Genomic DNA, 27,013 nt, shown 5'->3' on the forward strand with positions numbered 1-27,013 from the left:
AGCCAATGGGAATACTTTCCCATACTATGAACTCCCAAGCTATATGGTACTAGACACGCCTCTCGCCTCTATGGCAGTGTTGCCAGATTATGTGAGAGAAATAAGCAACAGGTCTAAGCCAATGGGGAGCCACTAGCAGTGTTGCCAGATTCTGCGAGACAAATCAGAGAAAACAGATAGTAAGCTGGTATACATGACTGAGTCATGTCTTGTTTAGTTTTTGTCGCATTCCTAAAAGTCATCAACTTATTGGTTTAGGAATGCGACAAAAACTGGAAAATCTCCATGAATTCAGGGTTTCATGGGGTGTGTAATTGATAGAAAATAAAACAACGCACACTTTATTTGTTTCTTCTTCTTATCTTATCTCTGTTCTGTTCTGTGACTCTCCAGGACTCCAAGGGCTCACGGACCGTCCCTCTGTCGGGGGCCGAGGTGGCCGCGGTGCCGCCGTCGCCAAACGACAAGTCAGAGGTCAAACACGCCTTCCGGTTAACTCCCAGCGGCCAGCAGCAGACGCTGCTCCTGGCCGCGCATGACGCGGAGCAGCAGGCCAAGTGGCTCGACTTTCTCTCCAAAGCCGCCCGCGGAGAAGCCACGGCCACGGACACGTCCTTGTTAGGCGTGAAAGCCGAGCACAGGAAGAGCCAATAGCGTAGCGGCACGGAAGGCCGCCGGACTCTCTGAACCCCGCCCGCCCACCCCCTCCCCCCCCTCTGCCTGTGTACAGAAGAACACACATTACTTGAATTCGTTTGACCTTCGCACTTTTTTGTTGTTGTCGTTTTTGTTTTGTTTCTTTTGAACGGACCACTTATTACTTCCTGTATGTGCCACTTTATCCCTATTGTCATGACCACTCACAACTCTTGTTTCTCTCCCTCTCTCTCTCTCTCTCTCACTCTTTCTCTGTATTCCTCAGTCTCTCGCTTGGCTTCTCTGCCTCTCTTCACCACACACACACACACACACACACACACACACACACACACACACACACACAGTGGTCGTGTTTTATGAGCGTTTTATTTCTGGGTGTTGTCGCCGTGGTCCAATAGGAACGGAGATGTGTGATTTGTATTCTATCTAGACCAAGAGGACATTTTTTAAGATGGCTCCCGTCGGGATGTTTTTATTTGTAAGATGAAGTACCTTGTATACATCATGTGACTGTGTTTTCAAGCATTAACCCCCACGTGTGTCTGCCTTTCCCCGTTTGGGTGAGTGTGTGTTTGAGCGTCTGTAAGTGTGTGTGTGTGTGTGGGTGTGTGCGTGCGTGCGTGCGTGCATTTGGGTGTGAGTGTGTGTGCGTGCGCGTGTGCATGTGATCGTGCATGTTGCTCCTGTGTATAATTCCAGTATTGAATGATAGTGTCCGCTCTCTCTTTTAAGCCTAATTTATACTTAGTTGCGCGGCGTGTCGCTTGCCGCAAAGAAGCGATGTTCAGTGATAAGGCATAAGTTAGGCTGTCCTCACTCATCCCTGCTCGGGACACAGATTGTACAGTATGTAAACTATATAGTGTGTTGTATGGAAAACAAAGACAAAAAAAGACATTTTAACTTAAGAAGGTAAAAGAGACGTACGCTTGTGGCTGGCCACCCCATGCTCCACTGTCACTTATATAGTCGTAACCCCTCCCCTTTAATCATATAACCCCCCCCCCCACCCCGATATAGTTTTATTGTGAGCCTCGCCCTTACTTTAACCCTGCCAGGATGACAGCTAGAAGACGACCGTGTTCAGGTTTTAAATGTGAACTGGAGCCCGACCGATGATGATGCCAGATTTCTGGGTCAAATGCCAGTCCCAGATTTGGAGAGACCTCCTAGACCACCGATTACCGACCGTTGTTTTGAACGCTTTTGTAAAACAAAATTGATTTAGGGTTTGAGAACATTTAACTTGAATGGCCCAGGGTCGGCCGATGGAAAGCGGTTAAAGGTCGGCGAAAAAGAAAATGCATTGGTCGGGCTCTATCGCGAACCACTGCGTTCAAATCCTTTCCACCTAGGTTCCCAATTGTATTAACTATTCATCTGCTTGTAAAAAACAACCATAGTGAAATAAATTGTTATGCCTTTAACTCCTTCACCTATCAGCACCAACTTAACCACTTAAACCCTATATACTTCACTCGCTGGGCTTCCCCAGTGGTCCATACTTGGCTGGTCCCCTACTTTTCTTCCCCCTCTACACACCAAATATCTTCTCAGAAAATTGTGCATCTACAGTAGATCTGCTATTTTCAGCGAATGTCCGCCTAATATGACGTGCCGGAAACGGGACGCTAGGGTTCAAGTGGTTAAACAAAGTTAAGGAATCATCCTTCGATCGTCTCTGTGCATGTAAATTCAACTCATATTTATGTACGGTGCTCTGAAACCTTGTTAAAGCTCATCACCCTCTCCCTTTCGCTCCAGAATGCGTCCTTGTTGTACTGTAAGTGAGCAAAGTCAGTATTGAGTGTTTTAACTTGGATTGTGCGCCGTTGGAAAAAGCTGTCAAGCATATCATAAATAAACAAACAAACGTGTGGAACGTTCAGTACCACACCAAGATGGCATCCTTTTGTCCTGTGAGTCTCTCTCTCTCTTACTGCACATATATGCAGGCACATCATAAAACCTGCATATTAGATGTTGTAATAAATGTTTTACATACTTTATAAGATGAATGCATAATTTAATATACTTACTCGCCAATCAGATTAATGGCTTTCTACACCCACCATGCATTCAACACCGGCACTGTACTTTTTTTTTTGTGTTATGAATTTATTGGCTAAATGATGATCCTGTTAAGTTGATTAATACAGTAACACTTTATTTAGCCATGATTTTGTTTGTCCAAGGTTGTCTTCCTGGTTGGAGATGGCAGTCGAGACACTGCATATGTAATTAGGTTTATGTTTTGTCATAATCCTTTTATTAAAGGTAGGGTAAGTGATATTTTTTGGTAATTTGTTTTGTTTTTTGTTAAAAGGTTAAAGTACTATATTCTGATAGTAATCCTTGCTAGAGCGTTTGTTGGTCACAGGGGTCTCTCCAGCTCTTTAGTAAACAGAATATAAATACAATTTCAGGTAGGTGACAACAAGGGCGTATCGTCATAGAGGCCCGGTCTATAAAACTCTGCTCCCCCAGGGGAAAGAAAAACAAAAAAATCAACATCATAACATTAGCACCCCTCACCCTATTCTGTTGTTGCCAACAGAAATTCGCCTTTGTTTTCAAATCGGGCTTATTTGCATTCGGCCGAATTGTTAATGTGTGGCCATTAAAAAACGGTTTCCCCGTCAAACCGGTTCTCTTGCCAGGCACCAGCGGCTGCTGGTGGGGGGCCAGAGGGGCCACAACCCAACTATACTTGCATATTGTGTTTTATTCACGTTTCTCTGGCTTGCATTAACGCTGATGGTAATTCTCAATAGACTTGCCCCCCAGATTCTAACAAGAATCTGGCCCGGTCCACGTTAGAACCCACCGTAGGCTACTGGGTGACAACATTTAAGCCAATCAGGAGAGAGCACTGAAAATGCATTTTCTGTTTAAGAGCTGGAGAGACATGGAAGACTCCTTTTACTGAACAAACACTCTATAGCAATGAGTACTATCAGAATATAGAGCTATTTTACACTTATTTTAACAAAAGTAAATCACTTACCCTACCTTTAATTTCTCCTATTAAAAGATACGTTTTGAAAACATTTATGCAGCTAAAATGGAAAACTATATTGAATGTATCGTTTTTTATAAAATGCTAGGGAAGGGAGGGAAAAAGATTCAGCATGAGATCACAATTGTTACGATCTTTATCGATTCTTAGATGCCATTTAAAAAACATTAATTAAGTGACGATTCCGTTACCCACAACTTGTGTAAAAGTCGATCCGACACCAGTGAGTAATTTAGGACAATGGTTCTCAAAGTGGGGTCCAGGGACCCTCAGTGTTCCTTGAGGGGGTTCCAAATGGACCCTCACAGCGATGTAACTCAGAGTGTACAAATGGAACCAATAATGTCACTATTAATAATCATATACAGTATTACACATTTATTGATTTTATAGTGTTTCTAAAAGACTGCAACTTTTGAAGTCAACCAGATTGAAAGATGTATTATAAAAAATCACAGTGAATCACAGGCACGGCAAGTTTATTAGCAGGGAGGGAGAGTACAAAAATATTGGCATCAAAATATACTTAAAGTACCAAAAGTAAATGTACAAATTATGCAGCATGTATAAAAATCCTTTGAAAATAGCAGATCTACAAGCTCACAACGCGTCGCATGAAATATCCAAAGCATATACAGTAGGGCTGAAGATGTTAATGCGTGTTTTGTAATAATAATCAAAATCTACAAAGTAACTAGTAACTACATTATTCAAATAATTGCAGTGGCGTAAAAGTACAATATTTGCCTCTGAGACTCCAGTAAAGTAAAAATACCTCGAAAGTGTACTCAACTACAGTACTTGAGTACATGTACTTGGTTACATTCCACCCACCACTGTTTATTTGTATAGCACATTTCAACAACAACACACCAGAGTTAGTGTCAAAGTGTCCTTGAGCATGACGCTGAAGCCCTAATTGCTCCCGATGTGCAGGTTGGTGACTTGCATGGTTTCCTCCGCCATCGGTGTATGAATGTGTGTGTGTCTGAATGGGTGAATGTAATGCACAATCTATGTAAAGCGCTTTGGATAAAAGCGCTATATAAATGCACCAGTTACCATTTACCATTTACCTGACTGAAGATCCACCGGACGCTGACAGCGAGTATACGTATGTAGGTGGATCGCATGCTCACGTCATTCTTTCTGTTGCTGTTGGTAGTCATGGCTGCCAGTTCCCACCTGATGTCCCGTGGTAGTCCTGACTGCTCCAGACCGTACCGAGTAACTGCTAGCTTGCAGAACATTTTCAAACTAGGATTTAAGTCTAAGGTGTACAGGTCATCGCATCTGTGGCCTCCAAAGAGGACGATACGATCTCCCACCACGCAACAGCACATCCCAGACATCCCACATGGCCCACTCCCCGGGGTCTCAACCTTCATCCAAGAGAAGGTCTCTGGATTGAACTTGCAGAGATCATCGAAGATCCGACTAAAGGCGTTGCCACCAAATACGTACAGCTCTCCGTTGTAGGCAAAGGCTGAATGACCGGCGCGTCCTTCTGGAAGATGCTGCGCAGAAGGCGTGCTCAGCCAGCTGTTGGTCTCTGTGTCAAACACTCTGGTGTTGTCGTAGTAGTTCCCTTGGACCCCTTTGCCCCCAAATATAAACATCTTTGTACCGATCATGGTGGCAGAGTGGCATTGTAAAGCAGGTGGCGGGGAGCCTCTGGTGTTAACTACAGACCAGACCATTGTGGTGGTGTCCAACTTGTACATGTCATTATGGTATCCAGTCAGCCGGTTGTATCCTCCATAGATGTACATGACCTTCCCCAAGACACAGGCTGAGTGGTTGTACCTCGCCCCCGGAACAGTCCCGGAAACCTCGGGCTCGAACCATCTGTGGGCGTCGACGTCAAACGCATAGAGCGCGTTGCCGAGCTCGACTCTGTGGGGGGCGTAGACGAAACTAAACCCTCCCCAGATGTAGATGACATCTTCTATCAGCACGGCGGTGTGGCCGCGGCGCATGGACGGAACCTCATGGGGGCGTCCTCCTCTTTCAGTTGTCACAGCCGGGGGCAACTCCCTCCAGCGCAAGGACACGGTGTTGAAGACGTGCATGTCAACGTGGTCCACGTTTTCCACGTAGGACACGCCGAAGGAGTACACCTTGTGTCCCACTGCTACAACTGGATGACCCGCTCTCTCTGGGCCTCCTTTCACTGTGGTCACCGTCCAGTGCAACATCTGTCTGTATGTCTGTCTCTCCTTTCAGGAGAGATGTTATGTATATTCTGTGTGTCTGTCTGTCTGTCTCTACTCTCCTTTCAGAAGAGATGTTATTTATCTGTCTGTCTCTCTGTCTGTCTGTCTGTCTGTCTGTCTGTCTGTCTGTCTGTCTGTCTGTCTGTCTGTCTGTCTCTCTCTGAGACAGACACACACACACACACACACACACACACACACACACACACACACACACACACACACACACACACACACACACACACACACACACACACACACACAAATCAAACACACCTCTAAACACTTCTCTAGTTCATAGAACGTTAGACTGTTAGAATGTTAACCTGTAATACAAACACAGAAACATAACAATAATTACTGACATGCAATGTATAACTGCAATATATAACTACTACAAATACATTTGTCGTGCAATTATTTACGTACCGTTAGCCAGTCGGAGTTCTCAATGGAAAATGACTAATGCAGCAATAACACCGTGGTAACTAGTGTCGTATATTGGTCCATTGATCAAACAGGAAAAACACTATTCCATAACTATTCCCTGAGTGAAAGAATACAACAAGGATCCAGTTCGAAAAGAGGGTTTGTCCACAGAAATACTTTTATTTCCACAGACGTTGACACCTGCATAGCCAATCCACAGAGTGTACTTAAATCACAACAACATTACAATGTATACAGACTGACATTTCACATAGGACCATCCTACTCCTTCTTGACCACTCACAAAACAGGTTTTTAGAAACAAAAGGCTTCTTGGCCAGCCTTTCTCAGTCAGCACAAGGAATTAGCCTCCGCCTATATTTAAACAAGTGACAATTTACTTTAACCCTTATCTATTAAACTATACTTTTACACAAGCTCATATTATGAAATCATTGTTTAACATCTTATTACCTTCAATAAAAGCCCACACATGTATGTATTCAACCTTGTATGAATGAGTTAAACAAAACGAGATGATTCAAAAGTACATAACATTTTCTTTAGAGTCAAGAAGAAAAGTTTACATGCAACTAACTGGTTTCTTCCACAACCACATTTGTTCACACTTGTGTACTTACAACAAAATAAGCTTTTACCAAGAAATAAGAATAATACATCAATTCAATTTAGCTTTAAGTAGACTGCAGTTAAATGTGTGTTTGTGACACTGAGAGAAACCTGTGAATTTTGAGTGTGGCTTGCAGTTTCTCAAAGACAGACAAAGCTATCTTAATTAATTCAGTGAAAACAATAGGTTTGGCCAAAAGCTCTCTGAGGGACTGTTGTAGTTCACATCAAGACCTGGGATCTCCTGTTCAAGGACAAAAGGCAGGATCTTCAGGGTGTGACTGATTTAAATCAAAATGCAAACTCAAACATTGCTTTCTCAGCCTCATCTCCAAAAGGTCACAGCTTTCACCTGAAAACCTCATACTTTTATTAACCAATAATACATGATATAGTTCTGGATATACCATACTAGTAACACTGATGCATGCGTAGAACACTTTGTCAATGTTAGTGAGAATTCTCATTTATATGGGTTTGGTCTACCCATGTGGGTGTAACCTAGCCTGGTACTCTCATTTGCATTTGAAATAAAATATAAATGCCATTTCCAGGGGAGGGAGGAGGGGTTACCAGGCTAGGTGTAACCTTCTGTTGATTAATCATGTGACTTGTGTATTGACTTAAAAGTGGAAGCACTGTCTAGCACTGTTCTCAGAAAATAGCCATTGTCTCTCAGCTTCTTAACTGACCCAATCACTCAACAGGCCCTCATGTGACACTCAGGTGTGACATGTAAAGTCCACTGCTGTTAATTTCAACATTGAAGGTCAGAGGTATTTACCTCTTCATTTATAACTTTGGTTCATAAACTAACACAAATAATAACCAGTAAGACTCCCTAATCGGGAGATAAGCGACCGTAGGTCACATGTATACAGAAGAGGGCTGTAACGGCGATTGGTTCCTAGTTGTGTGGGCAATGTATAGTTTTGTTTGGTGGTCTAAGAAATGTGGTGGCAGGCATGTTGATGACATGAGTGTAGTCATACTGTGTAGTGTGTAGCAATTTGCGTGTTTTTAGGGGCAAAACTGTAGGAGTAGTGGGCAAAAATGTGTTGTGAAAAGCGGCCTGAAGGTGGCGCTAGAAGAGGGCCATGTGAAAAATTAGGGGTGGGGTGTCCGCGTTGCCTTGGCGGACGAATAGGTACCGGCCGCGGCTCTCCCGGACGCTCCTAGCCCGAGTTACGGAATTTTATGTGAGCTGCAGTGGCAGGGGGTCCTCCACTGGGGGCGCCACCACTTTTGCATCCGTTCTGGAGCACCAGGAGTGGGTGGTCCCCGGGAATGCCCCGTGAGCAGCCCCGTTGGGGTGGTCATTTGGTAATTTGTCCACATGTGCTCATTTTTTACACTTGGGGGTCCCCGAGGCAGCTGGGGGTCCCTGGAGCTCCGGGGGTCCTTGGAGGGTGTAGTTTGGCAGGTAAGGAGTGTGTGTGCAAAATCTGGCATGGATCGGGGCAACGGGTGCGGAGATATGAGCAGGGCAAAAGTGTGACGTGTGTGACGGAGTGACGGGACGTGTGTGACGGAGTGACGGGGTGACGCACGGACACCTGGAGCAGGTTTCTATAGTAAATGCGACCTAAGGTCGCAATAACAACAATATGTTACTGGAAGGTTCTACAAGGAGGGAGGTGAGCTAGCTCCATGCTCCTCGCCGAAAAGTAACCTTCAGCTTGTGTAGCCTCCTCTTTACCCTTGTGCCACCAGGCCTTTCACACTCATGAGATATTGTAGCGTCCCGGTGGTACACTAGGACTGTGTGTAATTGAGTATGGGAATGCTTTGGGGTTATGTTGTGGGACAGGAATGTTACTTTAAGTTGGGATGCTGTGCAGTGTGATTGAGAGTTCCTGTGGAAAAGGGTGCGCTGTGTTTTCCATGTCCTGTTGTTGTTGTGTTGCTAAGCTGAAGTTAATAAAGTGAAGGTTGTTCCTAAGAAGGTTGTCATATCTACTGGAGAAGTGAGCCCTACCAGCCATTACTTTTTTTTTTTTGGGTAATATTTGATGTTGAATGGAGAGCTGGCAGGTCAAACGATGAAAATCCACTGCAAACACCTCTCACGCTGACAGAACGACTGAATCTACTAGATACATCCACTGATGATCAGTTCATTATGACACAACTACTGAGATTTAGGTTATTCTTTAAAACCATCATTTTTACTCTGCACCCATAGATCAATTGTTTCATTGAGAGCAAACAGAGAAATGTTTAGTAATGTCATTCAAATTAATATCCGTCATTCATTTATTAGTTTGAGAAGCAGTAGCAGTTTTAATCAACCAAAACAACTGTAGCCTATGCAAGGTTTTGTTTGATCAAGTAGCCTACATTTGTCTCTTTGGATCATTACATTAAAATAATTGGTGGCTGTGAAGTTTTCAACTACTTTCTGTAACAGCGTAGTATTATGACCACAGTTTCTCTTTCATTAGGCTAGCTATCAGAATCTTTAGAAAATAAAGAATAAAGCTCACAATGCATCGCATCGCTTATGTCAACAAAATGTTTAAGCATACTCATGTTTCTGCAGCCAGCCCGGGTTGAATCCGACCCGAAATCCTTTGCTGCATGACAGAGTCATATCCAACCAGGACATTTTTTCAACTTTTACCTGACTTGCACCTTTATCTGATCTTTCACGCAAGAGCGTGCAAGAGACCACAGAAAGTATGCACCATGGTGGAGTAGTGGTTAAGATACAGGCCTTACATACAGAAGGTCCTGAGTTCCAATCCTGCAGGGACATCTTTCCAACTTTTACCTGGGGCTTTTACCTTTATCTAACCTTTCACTGAAGAGCACGCAAGTGAACAACACAAGCATGAACCGTTGTTGTGCAGTGGTTTAGATACAGGGTTACGCCCACAAGGTCCTGAGTTCAAATCCCGCAGGGACATCTTTCCAACTTTTATCTGGGGCTTTTAGCTTTATCTAACCTTTCACTGAACAGCACGCGCGTGGACAGCATGAAATGAACCGTTGTGGTGCAGTGGTTTAGATACAGGGCTTGCAACCAGAAGGATCCCGGTTCAAATCCAGCCAGGATTTGAGTCATGAGTCCCAAGACTCAAGACCCAAAAGAGTCTTGAGTCGAACCAATTACTCCCAGGAGTCATCAAATTTCTCTTTTGGGCCTTGAGTCCCAAGACTAAAGGCCCAAAAGAGAAATTGAATGTCTCCGCGGGCGTAATTGGTTCGACTCAAGACCCAAAAGTGAAATTTTGATGTCTCCCCGGAATCATACGAGGAAGTAAAATGGACATTTAAAGGCAGGCTTACAACTACATACTTACGCCTAGTAACCTCATTCATACTTTAAAATGTTCATCTTACTGTGGACATGTTTGCCTGAAAAGGAATCTTTGAATGTTGCATAGTTTTAGAATTGTACTCCTTTAAAAGTTCAGAGATTTATAATGGAGGCGGATGGAAGGTTTTGGGACCTCAAAAAAACACTTTCACCTAGAAACTCCATTCACAGTTCAAAAATTTAACTTTAAGCGCCCCATGCATTGTTAATGCGGCAATGGACATTTAAAGGCAGGCTTACAACTACATACTTACGCCTAGTAACCTCATTCACATGCATCCTTGAGATGTTTTACTTTGAAATGATTTGTAGTTTTTGAAATATTTGACTTTAAGCGCCCAATGCATTGTCAATGGCAATGGATATTAGAAGGGAAAAGGGTACAAAATTAAAGTTAAATCCGAAAAAATCACTAAGTGTGGATGCCAAAATCGTCCCCCCAAAAACCTGTTAGGAGTACGTTTCAGGCAATTTAGAGTTGATTGGTAGTACTTTGTAGTGACTTTTTTTGGTCCCTAACATTCATCGAGCTCTGGACTTAGTAAATTTATTTTACCGAAACAAAAGTTAAATCCGAAAAAATCACTAAGTGTGGAGGCCAAAATCGTCCCCCCAAAAACCTGTTAGGAGTACGTTTCAGGCAATTTAGAGTTGATTGGTAATTTTCGTTTCGGTAAAATTTATTTTACCGAAACTGTTGCGTGTGGCCATGACATATCATGTATCATTCATTCAATCACTGACTCAACCATTCACTAAACTCCACTGTCTCTCCTCTCACTCAGGCTGGCACACCTGTAGCTGATCGGTGATTGCCGCCGCCCCAATCAAGGCACTATAAAGCCAGCCACATTCAGTTCTTCTGGAGACACAGACCCAGCAACACACCAGTTCCCATGCTCTCCTTTGTTTGGCTATAAAGCCTTTTCTTTAAGTTAGTTTGTTACTTTAGTTTGGCCTGGAGATGGCCGGCAGTTCCCTGTTTTCGTTTAGTTTTTAGTTTAGTATTGCTATTTTGTTAGGTAGGGAGGGGGGAGCAGCTTCGGCGTCCCTATAGGGGGTGGCCTGGTCCCCCCTCCATTCTATTTAGTTTTGCCGGCATCTCCAGGCCTCCTTTTGGTTCCTTCATTCATTTGGTAAAGTATTCCTCATATTGTTTGTTATTTCCCTTGTGGGAGTTAAATAAAATGATTTAAATCTTTGCTATTTGTTTGGTGTCCAATTTATGTTGGGGTCTCCACCTCGAGCCATTGGTTTATCATATTACTTTGTGGAGACCGTAACATAATGGGGGCTCGTCAAAACTATTTTTTTTCTCTAGTTGAGTAAGTTGAACTGTTGGTGTGCACATTTAATTTGAAGATTTGGATTTATTTTGTCCACCTTCATTAAATTCAATTAGTCTGGGCTATCTTTTGTTTGCATACTACTAATAATAATAAGTATATCAGTTGCATCAGCAATAAGTTAATTTAACTTATGACTACTGAGTTTCTGATAGATTTGTTGTTTGCATTGGTAGACCCAAGTTTGTACACACCACTTTATTAAGGCACCACTTTTGCTGAGTGTTGTGTTGGGCAGTGTTTTTCACTTGCTGGTTCTGTGTCTCATCAAGCGTTGGCTTGTTTGCCTATTTTGTATTTTGTTTCAAGCGTTTTTGTGGTTTAGGCCAATATTGCTTTTTTGCAATTTTTTCGCTTGTTTATTGTCGCTTTGCGATAAAGTTTCAATACAGAAAGGTTAAAAGTAAATTTCAAAATGGAGTTTAAGCTGGAAGATTTTGTCAAACAGCCTTCCCTGGAAGCATTCAGGAAATGTACCAAGGATAATTTAATTTCTATTGCTGATCACTACAAGGTCACGGTCTCAAAGACCCAAGCAAAGAAAACTGTAAAGCATGAATTGCATACTGCATTGTTTGAGCAAGGCATGTTGCCAGATCCTGGTATAGCCGCTTCACCGGCCAAACAGGCTGCTCCTGATCAGAATATTAGGAGGTTGGAATTAGAGCTAGAGCTGCGCCGAATAGATGTGCAGGACAAGGAGAATGAGAGGACAGCAGCAGCCAAGCTTAAAGAGCAAGAGTTCAAACTTAAAGAGCAGGAGTTGAGGTTTAAGCAGATGGAGTTGGAAGAGCAGACTAAAAAGGAAATCCGCCTGAAAGAGTTAGAGCTAAACCAGCCCCCACAACATTCAAGTGGTACTAAATCTGATTTTGATGTTAACAAATGCATTCGAATGATTCCTCCATTTAATGTTAAAAATGTGGATAATTACTTTGGTCTGTTTGAACGCACGGCTGATGCCTTGAAATGGCCCAAAAAGGTTTGGCCATTATTGCTGCAATGCGTGTTTACTGGGAAAGCCCAGGAGGCATATGCATCTTTGTCACCAGGTGATAGTCTCGATTATGACAAAGTCAAGGCTGCAGTGCTCAGAGCATTTGAATTGGTTCCTGAAGCCTATAGGCAAAAGTTTCGCCGGTACAAGAAGTCAGACAGTCACACATTTGCAGAGTTTGGTCGGGAGAAGGAGGCTTTGTTTGACCGCTGGTGTCAGTCATCAAAAGTCACAGAGTTTAATCAGTTGTGTGAGCTCCTCCTACTAGAAGAGTTTAAGAATTGCTTACCAGATTGCAACCTATGTTAATGAGCAAAAGGCTTCTACTCTCTCAAATGCAACTGTCCTTGCGGACGAGTATGTGCTCACCCACAAGGACAGTTTTGCGAAGACTATTTTGTCCTCGGACCGAAGTTCTTATTCTTCCTCATGGCGTAAACCTAACTTTTCTCACTCAGACAATGTTTCCCCAAAAACGTCTGTCCCATTTGCTAAACGGGAGGTTGAGGAGAAGCCAGAAAGGTCAGATAGTGGGGAGGGGGCTAAGGAAAGACCAACTTGTAGCTATTGCAAAAAACTTGGTCATACCATAAATAAATGCTACACTCTCAAAAACAAGTCTCAACCACCGAAAGCAGTTGTGTTGATTAAAAGTGAGTCTCCGTTGCCTTCTGTTTCAGAAGAGCCGGTGCGCGTTCCTGACCCTGACTTTCAGCCATTTCTAATGAAAGGTTTTGTCTCTCTAACAGAGGGAGACCCAAAGGTACCTGTTAGTATCATCAGGGACACTGCGTCCAATCAGTCTGTAATTCTAGAGCATGTGTTGCCATTTTCAGAAAAGTCTGCAGCTAAATCAGATGTGTTGGTGAGGGGGTTTGATATGCAGTATGTAGGCCTGCCACTCCATAACATTTATCTTGACTCGGATTTGGTCAAGGGGTGTGTTAAGGTGGGGCTGCGTGCGCAACTCCCAATCGAGGGGGTGACTCTGCTCTTGGGCAATGATTTTGCTGGTGGGAAATTGCTCATTAATCCAGAGGTAATTGCTGTTCCTCTGCCAGAAAACTCAGACGATTTGGCGTTAAGATTTCCAAAAGTGTTTTCAGTCTGTGCTGTGACGCGGGCAATGGCCGAGCGTCAGAAAATGGATGCTGAGGTGGAACTGTCTGACAGTTTTCTGGTTGACTGTTCAGCTTCTCCACCTGTCTCTCCGGAGGCCCCTGCCAATACTTTTGTTTTGCCTAAACTTGACTCGAAGATATGCATGTCACGTGAACAGCTAGTTGCCGATCAAAAACGGGATGCGACACTAGCTCCTCTCTTTGACTGTGTCATTTCAGGAGAGGAGTTAGAAGATTTGTCAACTGGGGTTTTCCTCAAAAATGACGTGCTTATGCGTAAGTGGACACCTCCGCAGCTGTCTACCCATGAGGGTTGGGGGGTGGTGGAACAGATCGTTATCCCTCAAACATACCGAAGTGAAATCTTGAAACTAGCTCACGATAACCCACTTTCTGGTCACCTTGGGATTAATAAGACTTTTGATCGTATCTTGCGGTATTTTTTCTGGCCAGGGCTAAAAGGTGATGTGCGTCACCATTGCAAAACATGTCATGTATGCCAGGTTGCAAAAAGTCAATTCATCTCTCCATATCCATTTTACCCGATTTCAGTTATTGGTGAACCGTTCGAGCGCGTGCAAATTGACTGTGTTGGGCCTTTGCCTCACACCAAGAGTGGTAACAAATTCCTCTTAACTATCATGTGCACAGCGACTCGTTTTCCAGAGGCCATTCCTTTGCGTTCGATTACAGCTCCAGCTGTTGTTAAGGCCTTGGTCAAGTTTTTCTCTGTGTTCGGCCTACCCAAAATTGTACAATCTGATCAGGGATCTAACTTCATGTCACGTGTTTTTGCGCAAGTTATGAAACAACTTAGCATCACCCATGTGTGTTCAAGCGCTTACCACCCAGAAAGTCAGGGAGCCATCGAGCGTTTCCATAGAACATTGAAGTCTATGCTGCGTACCTACTACTTTGAATTCGACAGGGACTGGGATGAGGGTGTCCATCTCCTCCTCTTTGCCGCCCGTGAGGTGGTACAGGATTCCCTCGGCTTTAGTCCCGCCGAATTGGTCTTCGCACACACGGTACGAGGGCCCCTTAGACTTTTGCAGGAAAAGTGGCTGGGTGATAGCAAGCCTCAAAATCTACTCGACTATGTCTCAAAATTTAGTTTCAAACTTCTCCGTGCTTGTGAATTGGCAAAACAAAACATGACCGTTGCACAGGGTAAAATGAAGAGATGGTTTGACAAAGATGCAAAAAGCAGGAGTTTTAGTCCTGGTGATAAGGTTCTGGTTTTACTGCCCATTCCCGGCTCTGCTTTGCAGGCACGCTATAGTGGCCCTTATCTAGTCAAAAAGAAGGTGGGCGACCGAGACTACATCATTGACACCCCTGAAGGTCGACGGCATAGTCGGCTGTGTCATATTAACATGTTGAAGCCTTATTTTGACAGGGAGTCTCAGTCTGTTTCCACCCCTACTGACGGTGCAGAGGTCAGTGTGGCACCGGAGCTGTCCATTGGTGATAAGGTAACTCTGGCACTGTCTAGCGACGCCAGTGTTCCTCCTCCTGAATCTCAGGACGATGATATTGTAGGTATATCCAGTGATGTCGTTCATGGGCGGCTTAAAAACTCAGAAATGCTTTCTAACCTTAATGATTGTCTTCCGCATTTGGTTCAGTGTCAGCGTGAGGATGTGATCGGTTTAATTGGCTCTAATTTAACTCTCTTCTCAGATGTGCCGACTCGCACACATGTGTTGCAGCATGATATTGATGTTAATGATTCTCTGCCAATTAAACAACACGCATATCGCGTTAATCCTGAAAAAAGGCTTCGTCTCCAAAAACAGGTGAACTACATGTTGGAAAACGGCATAGCTGTACCTAGCACAAGTGCTTGGAGTTCACCCTGTCTTTTGGCTATGAAATCTGATGGCTCGGATCGGTTTTGCACCGACTATCGAAAGGTGAACGGGGTCACAAAACCTGACTGTTATCCTCTACCTAGGATAGATGACTGTGTAGATAATGTTGGCCGTGCCAAGTACGTTACAAAACTCGACCTACTAAAAGGTTATTGGCAGGTGCCGTTAACACCTAGGGCTCAAGCTATATCTGCCTTTGTGACCCCTGACGCTTTTCTAGAGTACACCGTAATGCCATTTGGGGTTCGAAACGCTCCAGCAACGTTCCAGCGTTTGGTCAACACAGTTCTGTCGGGTTTATCGGGCTGCGAGGCTTATTTGGACTACATTGTCGTTTATTCCAAAACGTGGGAGGAACACATTGAACAGCTTCGTACAGTCTTTGGCAGGTTGAGTGAGGCCAATTTCACTTTAAATCTAGCTAAGTGTGAGTTTGGGCAGGCTACAGTGACATACCTCGGCAAAATTGTGGGTCGGGGTCAAGTTAAGCCTGTCCATTCTAAAGTTGAAGCGATCCTCTCGTTTCCTCCTCCTGTCACTCGCCGTGGTCTATGATGCGGGGGCGGGTGCGGTCCTACTCCAGGATGGAGATGATGGGCTTGAGCACCCGGTCTCGTATTACTCAAAGAAATTCAATCGCCATCAACGTGTGTATTCCACAATTGAGAAGGAAGCGCTTGCGCTTATTTTGGCTCTAAAGCATTTCGAGGTTTATGTAGGCTCTTCTAGCGAGCCTACGCTCATACTGATCACAACCCTCTCGTTTTTCTGAACCAGATGCGGAACACAAACCGAAGGTTAATGAGGTGGTCTATTTTCATGCAGTATTTCAATGTGGAGGTTAGGCATATCCGTGGCAAGGATAATGTCCTGGCTGACACACTGTCACAGTGTTTTTCTGATTGCTGAATGACCTTACGTTGCACTCCCGGTATTCGCCATCATAGGGTGGGGGTGTTGCGTGTGGCCATGACATATCATGTATCATTCATTCAATCACTGACTCAACCATTCACTAAACTCCACTGTCTCTCCTCTCACTCAGGCTGGCACACCTGTAGCTGATCGGTGATTGCCGCCGCCCCAATCAAGGCACTATAAAGCCAGCCACATTCAGTTCTTCTGGAGACACAGACCCAGCATCACACCAGTTCCCATGCTCTCCTTTGTTTGGCTATAAAGCCTTTTCTTTAAGTTAGTTTGTTACTTTAGTTTGGCCTGGAGATGGCCGGCAGTTCCCTGTTTTCGTTTAGTTTTTAGTTTAGTATTGCTATTTTGTTAGGTAGGGAGGGGGGAGCAGCTTCGGCGTCCCTATAGGGGGTGGCCTGGCCTCCATTCTATTTAGTTTTGCCGGCATCTCCAGGCCTCCTTTTGGTTCCTTCATTCATTTGGTAAAGTATTCCTCATATTGTTTGTTATTTCCCTTGTGGGAGTTAAATAAAATGATTTAAATCTTTGCTATTTGTTTGGTGTCCAATTTATGTTGGGGTCTCCACCTCGAGCCATTGGTTTATCATATTACTTTGTGGAGACCGTAACAGAAACGAAAGTTAAATCCGAAAAAAATCACTAAGTGTGGAGGCCAAAATCGTCCCCCCAAAAACCTGTTAGGAGTACGTTTCAGGCAATTTAGAGTTGATTGGTAATTCTCGTTTCGGTAAAATTTATTTTACCGAAACGAAAGTTAAATCCGAAAAAATCACTAAGTGTGGAGGCCAAAATCGTCCCCCCAAAAACCTGTTAGGAGTACGTTTCGGGCAATTTAGAGTTGATTGGTAATTTTCGTTTCGGTAAAATTTATTTTACCGAAACGAAAGTTAAATCCGAAAAAATCACTACCCAGCCAGCACGCCCACTTGGGTCCCATATGGGTACAAGGTGGGCTACTTGGGTACCAAGTGGGCATGGGCTTGAACTGGGCAAATTATGAGGGTCCCACGTGGGCTGCATGTGGGCTAACTGGGCGTGGGTTGGAAGCGGGCCAGCCCACTTGGGTCCCACGTGGGCTGCATGTGGGCTACCTGGGCGTGGGTTGGAAGCGGGCAAGCCCACTTGGGTCCCGCGTGGGCTGCATGTGGGCTAACTGGGCGTGGGTTGGAAGCGGGCAAGCCCACTTGGGTCCCGCGTGGGCTGCATGTGGGCTAACCGGCATGGGTTTGAGGCGGGCAAGCCCACTTGGGTCCCGCGTGGGCTGCATGTGGGCTAACTGGGCGTGGGTTGGAAGCGGGCAAGCCCACTTGGGTCCCGCGTGGGCTGCATGTGGGCTAACCGGCATGGGTTTGAGGCGGGCAAGCCCACTTGGGTCCCGCGTGGGCTGCATGTGGGCTAACTGGGCGTGGGTTGGAAGCGGGCAAGCCCACTTGGTTCCCGCGTGGGCTGCATGTGGACTAACGGGCGTGGATTGGAAGCGGGCAAGCCCACTTGGGTCCCGCGTGGGCTGCATGTGGGCTAACCGGCATGGGTTAGCCCACATGGTTCCCGCGTGGGCTGCATGTGGGCTAACCGGCATGGGTTGGAAGCGGGCAAGCCAACTTGGGTCCCGCGTGGGCTGCATGTGGGCTAACTGGGCGTGGGTTGGAAGCGGGAAAGCCCACTTGGGTCCCGCGTGAGCTGCATGTGGGCTAACCGGCTAAAAAAAATGCTGGTGACGAAAAATGACGAAAAATGCTGGTGACGAAAAATGCTGGTGACGAAAAAATGCTGGTGACGAAAAATGACAAAAAATGCTGGTGACGAAAAATGACCATAAATGCTGGTGACGAAAAATGACGAAAAATGCTGGTGACGAAAAAAATGCTGGTGACGAAAAATGACGAAAAATGCTGGTGACGAAAAAATGCTGGTGACGAAAAATGACAAAAAATGCTGGTGACGAAAAAAGACGAAAAATGCTGGTGACGAAAAAATGCTGGTGACGAAAAATGACCAAAAATGCTGGTGACGAAAAAATGCTGGTGACGAAAAATGACCAAAAATGCTGGTGACGAAAAAATGCTGGTGACGAAAAATGACAAAAAATGCTGGTGACGAAAAAATGCTGGTGACGAAAAATGACAAAAAATGCTGGTGACGAAAAAATGCTGGTGACGAAAAATGACAAAAAATGCTGGTGACGAAAAAATGCTGGTGACGAAAAATGACGAAAAATGCTGGTGACGAAAAAATGCTGGTGACGAAAAATGACAAAAAATGCTGGTGACGAGAAAATGCTGGTGACGAAAAATGACGTCAGGGCGCGCTCCCACCGCACTTTTATTTTACCTCTGGGGCAGAATCTGCCAATGCTTTGTCAATGCAAATGCGTGGATTCACGCGAGAGCAGATTTTTCCGCTTGTCGCGCAGACCTTGCGTTTATCCGCTCTACACGAAGAAGCATAAAACTTCTGGAGGCAGGAGCTGATTTTCCTCCTCTGTCCAATCGGGTGAGTCGAAGGCGGACCGTCCCAAGACTCAGGAAGCAACATGGTGCTCTCAGTGGACCAACTGGTTGTAGCTGTTGCATCTCACCCAGTACTTTATGATTTGACCATGAAAGAGTTCCATATGACTGACATTAAAGAACTGGCCTGGTTACAAGTCAGTGCGGTCGAAAAGGCTTCAAGTTAGTGTAATAATATATTTAGTGTAATAATATTACTCTAACTATATATTTAATAGCCTTGTCAGTTAAAAATAGTCTTCACTTTTGCACTTGGGGTTCGTACATCTACATACACATTCAGATTTAAAATATAAAGTGCTTACCCCTTGGCCACGGATTTTACAATCATGTACGGGCCCTCAGAAGTACCCGTATCTTCCGTATTGTTCAATAAAAATCATTTTAATCCGATTGGTGGCCATTTTCCCATAGAGTTATAATGTACCAACAGTGCAATACACCTCTCAACCGCTAGGGTCGCGCAGTTGAAAGCATACGGAGAAAATGACCACTGATTGGATTCAAATGCTTTTTATTGAACAATACGGAAGATACGGGTACTTATGAGGACCCGTACATGATTGTAACATCCGTGGCCATGGGGTAAGTACTTTATATTTTAAATCTGAATGTGTATGTAGATGTACAAACCCCAAGTGTGAAAGTGCAAAGACAGATGCTGATGTGCGTCAGTGGTTGCCTGGCAACGTCAAGGCAGAAGGCGGTGCGGGCAACGGGGACGGTCTTGAATGTGAGTGACAGGTGCCTCACAGCGTTTTTTTAGAATCCGCTGGCTGCAAAAAACTGTGGCCGCGCACAACCTGCGTTTAACAGCGGCCAGCCAACTTTTGGTGAGAGCGCGCCCTCACCAGTGACGAAAAAATGCTGGTGACGAAAAATGACGAAAAATGCTGGTGACGAAAGAATGCTGGTAACGAAAAATGACGAAAAATGCTGGTGACAAAAAAAGTTCTGGTGACGAAAAATGCTGGTGACGAAAAATGACGAAAAATGCTGGTGACGAAAAATGACGAAAAATGCTGGTGACGAAAAAATGCTGGTGACGAAAAATTAAAAAAATGCTGGTGACGAAAAATGCTGGTGACGAAAAATGACAAAAAATGCTGGTGACGAAAAAATGCTGGTGACGAAAAATGACGAAAAATGCTGGTGACGAAAAAATGCTGGTGACGAAAAATGACGAAAAATGCTGGTGACGAAAAAATGCTGGTAACGAAAAATGACGAAAAATGCTGGTGACGAAAAATGACGAAAAATGCTGGTGACGAAAAAATGCTGGTGACGAAAAATGACCAAAAATGCTGGTGACGAAAAAATGCTGGTGACGAAAAATAACAAAAAATAATGGTGACGAAAAATGACGAAAAATGCTGGTGACGAAAAAATGCTGGTGACGAAAAATGACCAAAAATGCTGGTGACGAAAAAATGCTGGTGACGAAAAATGACAAAAAATGCTGGTGACGAAAAAATGCTGGTGACGAAAAATGACGAAAAATGCTGGTGACGAAAAAATGCTGGTGACGAAAAATGACCAAAAATGCTGGTGACGAAAAAATGCTGGTGACGAAAAATGACGAAAAATGCTGGTGACGAAAAAATGCTGGTGACGAAAAATGACAAAAAATGCTGGTGACGAAAAATGACGAAAAATGCTGGTGACGAAAAAAATGCCGGTGACGAAAAATGACGAAAAATGCTGGTGACGAAAAAATGCTGGTGACGAAAAATGACGAAAAATGCTGGTGACGAAAAAATGCTGGTGATGAAAAATGACGAAAAATGCTGGTGACGAAAAATGACAAAAAATGCTGGTGACAAAAAATGCTGGTGACGAAAAATGACAAAAAATGCTGGTGACGAAAAATGCTGGTGACAAAAAATGACGAAAAATGCTGGTGACGAAAAAATGCTGGTGACGAAAAATGACGAAAAATGCTGGTGACGAAAAATGACGAAAAATGCTGGTGACGAAAAAATGCTGGTGACAAAAAATGACGAAAAATGCTGGTGACGAAAAAATGCTGGTGACAAAAAATGACGAAGAATGCTGGTGACTAAAAATGACGAAAAATGCTGGTGACGAAAAAATGCTGGTGACCATTTTTGTCATTTTTCGTCACCAGCATTTTTTCGTCACCAGCATTTTTCGTCATTTTTAGTCACCAGCATTTTTTTCGTCACCAGCATTTTTCGTCATTTTTCGTCACCAGCATTTTTTATCATTTTTCGTCACCAGCATTTTTTCGTCACCAGCATTTTTCGTCATTTTTCGTCACCAGCATTTTTTCGTCACCAGCATTTTTGGTCATTTTTCGTCACCAGCATTCTTTCGTCACCAGCATTTTTCGTCATTTTTCGTTACCAGCATTTTTTCGTCACCTACATTTTTTCGTCATTTTTCGTCACCAGCATTTTTTCGTCACCAGCATTTTTCGTCATTTTTCGTCACCAGCATTTTTTCGTCACCAGCATTTTTCGTCATTTTTCGTCACCGGCATTTTTTTCGTCACCAGCATTTTTCGTAATTTTTCGTCACCAGCATTTTTCGTCATTTTTCGTCACCAGCATTTTTTCGTCACCAGCATTTTTCGTCATTTTTCGTCACCAGCATTTTTTTCGTCACCAGCATTTATGGTAATTCTTCGTCACCAGCATTTTTTCGTCACCAGCATTTTTTGTCATTTTTCGTCACCAGCATTTTTCGTCATTTTTCGTCACCAGCATTTTTTGTCATTTTTCGTTACCAGCATTTTTTAGTCACCAGCATTTTTCGTCATTTTTCGTCACCAGCATTTTTTCGTCACCAGCATTTTTCGTCATTTTTCGTCACCAGCATTTTTTCGTCACCAGCATTTTTTGTCATTTTTCGTCACCAGCATTTTTCGTCATTTTTCGTCACCAGCATGTTTCGTCATTTTTTGTCACCAGCATTTTTTCGTCACCAGCATTTTTCGTCATTTTTCGTTACCAGCATTTTTTAGTCACCAGCATTTTTCGTCATTTTTCGTCACCAGCATTTTTTCGTCACCAGCATTTTTCGTCATTTTTCGTCACCAGCATTTTTTCGTCACCAGCATTTTTCGTCATTTTTCGTCACCAGCATTTTTTTCGTCACCAGCATTTATGGTAATTCTTCGTCACCAGCATTTTTTCGTCACCAGCATTTTTTGTCATTTTTCGTCACCAGCATTTTTCGTCATTTTTCGTCACCAGCATTTTTTGTCATTTTTCGTTACCAGCATTTTTTAGTCACCAGCATTTTTCGTCATTTTTCGTCACCAGCATTTTTTCGTCACCAGCATTTTTCGTCATTTTTCGTCACCAGCATTTTTTCGTCACCAGCATTTTTTGTCATTTTTCGTCACCAGCATTTTTCGTCATTTTTCGTCACCAGCATTTTTCGTCATTTTTTGTCACCAGCATTTTTTCGTCACCAGCATTTTTCGTCATTTTTCGTTACCAGCATTTTTTAGTCACCAGCATTTTTCGTCATTTTTCGTCACCAGCATTTTTTCGTCACCAGCATTTTTCGTCATTTTTCGTCACCAGCATTTTTTCGTCACCAGCATTTTTCGTCATTTTTCGTCATTTTTCGTCACCGGCATTTTTTTCGTCACCAGCATTTTTCGTCATTTTTCGTCACCAGCATTTTTCGTCATTTTTCGTCACCAGCATTTTTCGTCATTTTTCGTTACCAGCATTTTTTCGTCACCAGCATTTTTGGTCATTTTTCGTCACCAGCATTTTTTCGTCACTGGTGACGTCATTTTTCGTCACCAGCATTTTTTCGTCACCAGCATTTTTCGTCATTTTTCGTCACCAGCATTTTTTCTTGGTGACGAAAAATGACGAAAAATGCTGGTGACGAAAAAAATGTGACGAAAAAATGCTGGTGACGAAAAAATGCTGGTGACGAAAAATGACGAAAAATGCTGGTGACGAAAAATGACGAAAAATGCTGGTGACGAAAAATGACGAAAAATGCTGGTGACGAAAAAATGCTGGTGACGAAAAATGACAAAAAATGCTGGTGACGAAAAAATGCTGGTGACGAAAAATGACCATAAATGCTGGTGACGAAAAAATGCTGGTGACGAAAAATGACGAAAAATGCTGGTGACGAAAAAAATGCTGGTGACGAAAAATGACGGAAAATGCTGGTGACGAAAAAATGCTGGTGACGAAAAATGACAAAAAATGCTGGTGACGAAAAATGTGGAAAAATGCTGGTGACGAAAAAAATGCCAGTGACGAAAAATGACGAAAAATCCTGGTGACGAAAAATGACAAAAAATGCTGGTGACGAAAAAATGCTGGTGACGAAAAATGACGAAAAATGCTGGTGACGAAAAATGACAAAAAATGCTGGTGACAAAAAATGCTGGTGACAAAAAATGACGAAAAATGCTGGTGACGAAAAAATGCTGGTGACAAAAAATGCTGGTGACGAAAAATGACGAAAAATGCTGGTGAAAAAAACATTTTTGTCATTTTTCGTCACCAGCATTTTTCGTCATTTTTCGTCACCAGCATTTTTTCGTCACCAGCATTTTTCGTCATTTTTCGCCACCAGCATTTTTTTCGTCACCAGCATTTTTCGTCATTTTTCGTCACCAGCATTTTTTGTCATTTTTCGTCACCAGCATTTTTTCGTCACCAGCATTTTTCGTCATTTTTCGTCACCAGCATTTTTTCGTCACCAGCATTTTTGGTCATTTTTCGTCACCAGCATTTTTTCGTCACCAGCATTTTTCGTTACCAGCATTTTTTCGTCACCAGCATTTTTCGTCATTTTTCGTCACCAGCATTTTTTCGTCACCAGCATTTTTTGTCATTTTTCGTCACCAGCATTTTTTCGTCAACAGCATTTTTCGTCATTTTTCGTCACCGGCATTTTTTTCGTCACCAGCATTTTTCGTAATTTTTAGTCACCAGCATTTTTCGTCATTTTTCGTCACCAGCATTTTTTCGTCACCAGCATTTTTCGTCATTTTTCGTCACCAGCATTGTTTTCGTCACCAGCATTTTTCGTCATTTTTCGTCACCAGCATTTTTTCGTCACCAGCATTTATGGTAATTTTTCGTCACCAGCATTTTTTCGTCACCAGCATTTTTCGTCACCAGCATTTTTCGTCATTTTTTGTCACCAGCATTTTTTCGTCACCAGCATTTTTCGTCATTTTTCGTTACCAGCATTTTTTAGTCACCAGCATTTTTCGTCATTTTTCGTCACCAGCATTTTTTCGTCACCAGCATTTTTCGTCATTTTTCGTCATTTTTCGTCACCGGCATTTTTTTCGTCACCAGCATTTTTCGTCATTTTTCGTCACCAGCATTTTTGGTCATTTTTCGTCACCAGCATTTTTCGTCATTTTTCGTCATTTTTCGTTACCAGCATTTTTTCGTCACCAGCATTTTTCGTCATTTTTCGTCACCAGCATTTTTTCGTCACTGGTGACGTCATTTTTCGTCACCAGCATTTTTTCGTCACCAGCATTTTTCGTCATTTTTCGTCACCAGCATTTTTTGTCATTTTTCGTTACCAGCATTTTTTAGTCACCAGCATTTTTCGTCATTTTTCGTCACCAGCATTTTTTCGTCACCAGCATTTTTCGTCATTTTTCGTCACCAGCATTTTTTCGTCACCAGCATTTTTTGTCATTTTTCGTCACCAGCATTTTTCGTCATTTTTCGTCACCAGCATTTTTCGTCATTTTTTGTCACCAGCATTTTTTCGTCACCAGCATTTTTCGTCATTTTTCGTTACCAGCATTTTTTAGTCACCAGCATTTTTCGTCATTTTTCGTCACCAGCATTTTTTCGTCACCAGCATTTTTCGTCATTTTTCGTCACCAGCATTTTTTCGTCACCAGCATTTTTCGTCATTTTTCGTCATTTTTCGTCACCGGCATTTTTTTCGTCACCAGCATTTTTCGTCATTTTTCGTCACCAGCATTTTTCGTCATTTTTCGTCACCAGCATTTTTCGTCATTTTTCGTTACCAGCATTTTTTCGTCACCAGCATTTTTGGTCATTTTTCGTCACCAGCATTTTTTCGTCACTGGTGACGTCATTTTTCGTCACCAGCATTTTTTCGTCACCAGCATTTTTCGTCATTTTTCGTCACCAGCATTTTTTCTTGGTGACGAAAAATGACGAAAAATGCTGGTGACGAAAAAAATGTGACGAAAAAATGCTGGTGACGAAAAAATGCTGGTGACGAAAAATGACGAAAAATGCTGGTGACGAAAAATGACGAAAAATGCTGGTGACGAAAAATGACGAAAAATGCTGGTGACGAAAAAATGCTGGTGACGAAAAATGACAAAAAATGCTGGTGACGAAAAAATGCTGGTGACGAAAAATGACCATAAATGCTGGTGACGAAAAAATGCTGGTGACGAAAAATGACGAAAAATGCTGGTGACGAAAAAAATGCTGGTGACGAAAAATGACGGAAAATGCTGGTGACGAAAAAATGCTGGTGACGAAAAATGACAAAAAATGCTGGTGACGAAAAATGTGGAAAAATGCTGGTGACGAAAAAAATGCCAGTGACGAAAAATGACGAAAAATCCTGGTGACGAAAAATGACAAAAAATGCTGGTGACGAAAAAATGCTGGTGACGAAAAATGACGAAAAATGCTGGTGACGAAAAATGACAAAAAATGCTGGTGACAAAAAATGCTGGTGACAAAAAATGACGAAAAATGCTGGTGACGAAAAAATGCTGGTGACAAAAAATGCTGGTGACGAAAAATGACGAAAAATGCTGGTGAAAAAAACATTTTTGTCATTTTTCGTCACCAGCATTTTTCGTCATTTTTCGTCACCAGCATTTTTTCGTCACCAGCATTTTTCGTCATTTTTCGCCACCAGCATTTTTTTCGTCACCAGCATTTTTCGTCATTTTTCGTCACCAGCATTTTTTGTCATTTTTCGTCACCAGCATTTTTTCGTCACCAGCATTTTTCGTCATTTTTCGTCACCAGCATTTTTTCGTCACCAGCATTTTTGGTCATTTTTCGTCACCAGCATTTTTTCGTCACCAGCATTTTTCGTTACCAGCATTTTTTCGTCACCAGCATTTTTCGTCATTTTTCGTCACCAGCATTTTTTCGTCACCAGCATTTTTTGTCATTTTTCGTCACCAGCATTTTTTCGTCAACAGCATTTTTCGTCATTTTTCGTCACCGGCATTTTTTTCGTCACCAGCATTTTTCGTAATTTTTAGTCACCAGCATTTTTCGTCATTTTTCGTCACCAGCATTTTTTCGTCACCAGCATTTTTCGTCATTTTTCGTCACCAGCATTGTTTTCGTCACCAGCATTTTTCGTCATTTTTCGTCACCAGCATTTTTTCGTCACCAGCATTTATGGTAATTTTTCGTCACCAGCATTTTTTCGTCACCAGCATTTTTCGTCACCAGCATTTTTCGTCATTTTTTGTCACCAGCATTTTTTCGTCACCAGCATTTTTCGTCATTTTTCGTTACCAGCATTTTTTAGTCACCAGCATTTTTCGTCATTTTTCGTCACCAGCATTTTTTCGTCACCAGCATTTTTCGTCATTTTTCGTCATTTTTCGTCACCGGCATTTTTTTCGTCACCAGCATTTTTCGTCATTTTTCGTCACCAGCATTTTTGGTCATTTTTCGTCACCAGCATTTTTCGTCATTTTTCGTCATTTTTCGTTACCAGCATTTTTTCGTCACCAGCATTTTTCGTCATTTTTCGTCACCAGCATTTTTTCGTCACTGGTGACGTCATTTTTCGTCACCAGCATTTTTTCGTCACCAGCATTTTTCGTCATTTTTCGTCACCAGCATTTTTTCTTGGTGACGAAAAAAGACGAAAAATGCTGGTGACGAAAAAAATGCGACGAAAAAATGCTGGTGACGAAAAAATGCTGGTGACGAAAAATGACGAAAAATGCTGGTGACGAAAAATGAC

At 42.9% G+C, this 27,013-nt stretch overlaps 2 protein-coding genes across 4 annotated transcripts in view; both read left to right on the forward strand.

The window, feature by feature from the left end:
* Positions 1-1,657, forward strand: part of fgd (faciogenital dysplasia) — a 96,153-nt gene extending 94,496 nt beyond the window's left edge. For all 3 annotated transcript variants that reach the window (XM_084068072.1, XM_084068073.1, XM_084068074.1), the window contains one exon: positions 394-1,657. In XM_084068072.1, the coding sequence (XP_083924198.1) occupies positions 394-654 (261 nt within the window). In that variant the 3' untranslated portion in view covers positions 655-1,657. The remainder of the gene's footprint in view (positions 1-393) is intronic.
* LOC311052848 (protein bicaudal D homolog 2-like) overlaps positions 1-27,013 on the forward strand; it is a 424,382-nt gene that overhangs the window by 182,048 nt on the left and 215,321 nt on the right. The gene's annotated exons all lie outside the window — the stretch shown is intronic.

The sequence above is a fragment of the Gymnoscopelus microlampas genome, assembly GCF_963454915.1.
Source record: "Gymnoscopelus microlampas genome assembly, chromosome: 10".
NCBI lineage: Eukaryota > Metazoa > Chordata > Actinopteri > Myctophiformes > Myctophidae > Gymnoscopelus > Gymnoscopelus microlampas.